Raw genomic sequence first — 5,583 nt, forward strand, 5'->3', positions numbered from 1 at the left:
TATATGCATGCAAGTAGAGAAACGGATAGAAATAACAAGCTTGATAAATTTTGTTTGAAAAATTAACTAAATATAAATTATTTGACATTTATTTTAGTGTATCAGTTTGAATAAATTTCAATTTTAACCTCACAAGTCACTTTTTAATACTAAAATAAAGCAGTAGCAATACATATTTTAGCATGACCAATACCATTTGGCTATACTCTACGTATTTTAGCATGACCAATAGTCCAATATCATTTGGTCACGCTCTAACAGAATATGTGTGTAACATATTATGATGTAAAACTAGATGAAATTCAATGTGTTCACTTTTTGCAGAAATGATTCTCCCGAAAAGTCGTCCTTAATATAATTACATATACAAACGTAAAAATTTGAGTAGTGATCTTGAATTACCAGCCATCTTAAGCAATGTTGAATAAGATGATCTCAATAGCTTATATGTATTTATCAATTGTATCGCAAAGGGTAGACTTGGGTACCGCCCCGATGATGCTATCTTTTTTCTCTCCTTCTTTGAAAAATAACACGGTAGGGATGCTCCGGATTCCATACCTTCCTGCTACGTTCGGAGACTCGTCTGTGTTGAGCTTGAAACAGTTGATTTTTCCAGCGTATTCCTTGGCCAAATCGTCGATAATGGGTGCAATCATACGGCAAGGACCGCACCAGGGTGCCCAGAAATCTACAATCGCAGGTAGTTCACTTCCAAGAACGAGACTGTCCCATGTAGTGTCAGTCACTACTTGAACTGCAGATTACCAGAGTTGTCGTAATTTGTATCAGATTTATTCTTAATTTTCCTAAAAATTTCATGCAGTAGATAAAACACAATAGAGAAAAGCCTTATATAGAATGCTAAATGAAGGAATAATTACTTGAGCAGAATTCTTAAACAACTTTTATGGCATGTTTGGGATTGAAATCCTGAATTTGATCAAATGACCTGTTTGGGAATATTGATTTGGATTTTATTTGAAATTCAGGACATTCAAATATTAGTATAAATCCAAGAATTTGAAATAACAACTCAAATACTATCATTTGAAATGAAAGGCAAATTTCCAAACGGTCTCTTACATGAATTAAAATGCCTAGAAGATATCATGGAATAGTATGATTGTCTGTTTGTAATTAGGCAATACTAGTAAGGAAAGATGTCTAGGTTTAAAAGAGAACCGGAAACCACTTTTGAAACAAATCAGCCAAATACTAAGGCGACAACCAAATATATTGCACTTCAAATTCACACGAGAACTTGAATAAATAGGCGCGTTACAATTCAGTGGGATTTGTTCGCCTTGGCACTTGAGCAGATTGTGTGTTCAAAGAGCAAATAGTACATAAAAACAATGAAAGTGCAAAACATTTGATTCTCCGATTCTCGTTTAGCCAGGCTTTACATTCTTATTTGTATTAGATATTTTCAGTATTGAGGACATACCAATGACATTGCAATTTTCAGTCGAAGACAATTATTTACTTTCTTATACCCTAAAACAATACAGAGGGGAATCCAACTGTAGAATAAGTCTTTGTGCTCGACGAAAAAGAGATAAGAAAGGGATGGACCTGTATCTACAGAAGCTTTACAGACAATGCTAAGGGCAGGGCGTCTCATATTGCGCGAACGAGAGGAAGAAAACGAGACAACAGCAGCAGTCCATTTGTTGGATTTACTTGAACCTGGAAGGTAATTAGTAACCTTCTTATCTTGCGCGGAAAAAGGAAAGGAATGATGATGAGAGTAGTGTAGAACACTAGCTCTTGCACTAGTGCTTGATACCATTGAAGAGCTCACATGGAAACACTTGTCCATAGTAAATAATGAATGCTTTGTTCTTGTTTCTATCTACACAGATTACAATAGATGGAGTTCTAAAAGAGTGATGGAGAAGAAGAATAAGAATGCAGTTGAATTACTATTTTATTTCCTTCACATGTTTTTTTTTATTTGGTGTATCATTTTTTTTTGTGAAGTTGTGAATGGAATAAAGAGGATATGATGACAAGGTATGTAAGGTGCTTGTGGTGCTGATTTCATGTGGATGATATTTTATGCATGCTCATCCTTTTAAGATGAAGCTTGTCCTCACAAAACACTTATATGGGTCCGCAGCACTCATGAGTCTTGGAAAAATCTACTTGTTCTATTTTCACTCTCGCAACTTAATCTCTGCAGTTAATTTTGGTTCTCTGTACAAAAACATTCTGCCGTTTAGGCAAAAGTGATCAAAGTTGTACAAAATGAGGGCAGGACATAAAGGCCACTAGTCCGGATTCGTAATGTTTCAAAAAATCACAATGCATTTTCCACAATCTATGAAAATAAATGCTAAAAAGGACCTTTCATTCAATCGTGTTTTCTTAAATCTGTATTGTCGAAATTGTACTCTTTGGAAATATCCTTGACTTCCAATCGAACTCAAAACCGGCGCTAATAATATGACGCAGTAGATATTTTTGCGCTGGAGTTATGCTTCTGACATTCACTCTTAAAATTTAAAGTCACCGGCATCTGCATTCCATGAACTGCACGAATGCACACACTTGCTCTGCTTTACATCTCCCACAAGTAACTATTATCCTGAGTTCGTTTTGAGACCCTGTATGATTTCTTGACTATACTCTATACTATACACGATCCATTTTGAAAAATTTGATTGTACCTCAGGTATTTTTAGTGTTAAGTGTGATGGGAAAAAGTGACCACAACGGCAACAACTAAGTGCGGAATTAACCTTCGTTGGACAATACTTATCCCTACTTGTATGAACTTTCGATGAAACAAACAAGTAAAGCAACAATAAACAATAAACAAGACACCAAGAATTATACGTGGAAAACCCCCTCAATGAAAGGAGTAAAAACCACGGGACCGTAGTCCACCCAAACAATTCACTATGACAAATTATATGGGTAATACACCAAGTTCTTCTCTAGAGAGAACTAGAGGAATACAATCACCTTCACACTCTTGGAATAACTCGTCAAGATGTATGGAACCAAATAAGACAACAAGAGAACAAAGACCCACGGCTAGGTTTAGCCTCTCCACGGCTCTTTAGCTACTGCCCAGCCCCTCAAATACACCTCCAAATCCGATCTCCACCGTTCAGAATTTAGATATCGATGTTAGGAAGATGCTGTCCGAAATTCAGGACGATCCGACCGTTGGAACTCCGGGAAACGCAAAAACAAGGCAGCCAGCGCTAGGAAATTTCCTGCGAATTTTCACACAATATATCTCTTTTGCCTATTTTCTCTCTTGCTTATTTTCACAAATATCCTCCTATATTTATATATAGGGTTCCCTTTATTTTTATCTCCTTGTGGGCCAAAACAAGGGTAATCCTATTGGGCTTTTAATCTCATAGGTAGAAACTAAAACCCAACAAATCTCCCCCTTTCTAACTATGAGAAAGAGTTCGCCATTCCGGCGATCGAACAACATACCTTTAGCTAATGACTTTGTCAACATATCAGAACCATTATCATCGGTGTGTACCTTTTCCACTTCAAACAACCCTTCTTCAAGAGCGTCTCTAATCCAATGATACCTCATATCGATATGTTTCGTCCTTGCATGAAATGTTGGATGCTTAGCTATATCGATAGCTGCTTGATTATCACAAAGAACAACATAGCGTTGTTGCGGGAAGCCAAGCTCCTGCATCAACCGCTTTAACCACAACAACTCTTTACAAGCTTCGGTTGTTGCTACATACTCTGCCTCCCCCGTAGAAAGTGAAACACCCTTTTGCAACCTAGATTGCCATGAGACTGCTCCCCCTGCAAAAGTCATCAAATATCCAGAAGTGGATTTCAATGTATCCTTATCACCTACCAAGTCAGAATCTGTATATCCAATAAGCACTGGTTTATCATTCCCAAATGTAAGACCCAATTTGGAAGTACCTCTAAGATATCGCATAATCCACTTAACTGCTTCCCAATGCTTCTTACCCGGATTTGTAAGATAACGACTGACAACCCCAACTGCAAAGGCTATATCAGGTCTCGTAGATACCATAGCATACATCAAACTTCCTACTACTGAGGCATATGGAACTCCATCCATCTCTGCAATTTCTTCCTTCGTAGAAGGAGAATCCTTTTCAGTTAACTTAAAGTTGGTAGTAAGAGGAGAACTAACAACTTTAGCTTTATCCATGTTGAACCTGCAAAGCACCTTCTCAATATATTGCTCTTGTGATATATGCAACTTCTTGGCCACTCTATCTCGATGAATACGAATGCCAAGAATCTGTTTCGCTGGCCCCAAGTCCTTCATGGCAAAGGACTTACTCAACTGTTGCTTCAGTTGGGAAATTCTTTCAGTATTTTTGCCAACAATAAGCATGTCATCCACATAAAGCAATAATATGATAAAATCATCATCTGAAAATCTCTGAACAAAAACACAATGGTCAGAAATAGTCTTACGGTAGCCTTGCTTCTTCATAAATGACTCAAACTTTTTATACCATCGCCTTGGTGCTTGCTTCAAACCATATAGACTTTTTAGAAGTCTACAAACATACCCCTCTTTACCTTTGACCTCAAAACCTTCAGGCTGCTCCATATAGATTTCTTTGTCCAAGTCATCATGTAGAAAAGCTGTCTTGACATCCATTTGTTCAACCTCCAAATCAAGACTAGCTGCTAAACCAAGCACCGTACGAATTGATGTCATCTTAACAACAGGAGAAAAAATCTCATCAAAATCAATACCCTTTTTCTGACTGAATCCCTTGACGACCAACCTAGCTTTGTACCGTGGTTGTGAAGTATGCTCATCTTGCTTCACTCTGTAAACCCACCTGTTCTTCAAAGCTCGTTTTCCCTTAGGTAGCTTCACCAACTCAAAAGTATTATTCTCATACAAGGATTTCATCTCATCTTGCATGGCATAAACCCACTCCTTCTTGTGTTCATCTTCCATAGCTTCTGCATAAGATTCAGGTTCACCACTATCATTCAATAGAACATACTCATCAGCAGAATACCTGTTGGAAGGATGACGATCTCTATTAGACCGCCTGAGTGGAACGAATGGTGGAACATTTTGTACCGGTGACTCCTCATGGGCATCATCATCCATGTCACTATTTTCGGGAATATCAGTATTAGTGTCATGTTGGTCATTATCATGAGCATCGTCTCCAACCTGCGAGTCCACATGTCTTGCAGGAACTGGATCCAAATCAACCAGATCATTGTTATGTTGAGGAACTGACTCTGCCTTCCCAACATCTTTCAAACTCTGATCTTCAATAAAGATAACATCTCGGCTTCTCACAATCTTCTTTGAAACTGGATCATAGAGCCTATAGCCGAACTCATCTTGGCTATAACCAAGGAATATGCACTCTTTAGTCTTCACATCTAGTTTAGACCTTTCATCTTTGGGAATATGCACAAAAGCCTTGCATCCAAAGACACGCAAATGATCATAAGAAACATCTTTACCACTCCAAACTCTATCTGGAATATCAAACTTTAAAGGAACACAAGGTGAGAGATTAAATACATTTACCGCAGTATTCAGTGCCTCACCCCAGAAAGACATCGGCA

General features: G+C 37.9%; 1 protein-coding gene across 1 annotated transcript; it reads right to left on the reverse strand.

Moving 5' to 3' along the window:
* Positions 1 to 296: 296 nt before the first annotated feature.
* On the reverse strand, positions 297 to 1,999 carry LOC108207259 (thioredoxin M-type, chloroplastic). Its single transcript, XM_017377722.2, has 2 exons — positions 1,579 to 1,999; positions 297 to 757 (listed from the first exon to the last, which is right to left on the reverse strand). Exons 1-2 carry the CDS (start codon positions 1,823 to 1,825, stop codon positions 444 to 446), a joined length of 561 nt encoding a protein of 186 aa, XP_017233211.1. The 5' UTR covers positions 1,826 to 1,999; the 3' UTR covers positions 297 to 443.
* Between the last annotated feature and the right edge of the window lie 3,584 nt (positions 2,000 to 5,583).

Source organism: Daucus carota, chromosome 1, assembly GCF_001625215.2.
Source record: "Daucus carota subsp. sativus chromosome 1, DH1 v3.0, whole genome shotgun sequence".
Classification (NCBI taxonomy): domain Eukaryota; kingdom Viridiplantae; phylum Streptophyta; class Magnoliopsida; order Apiales; family Apiaceae; genus Daucus; species Daucus carota.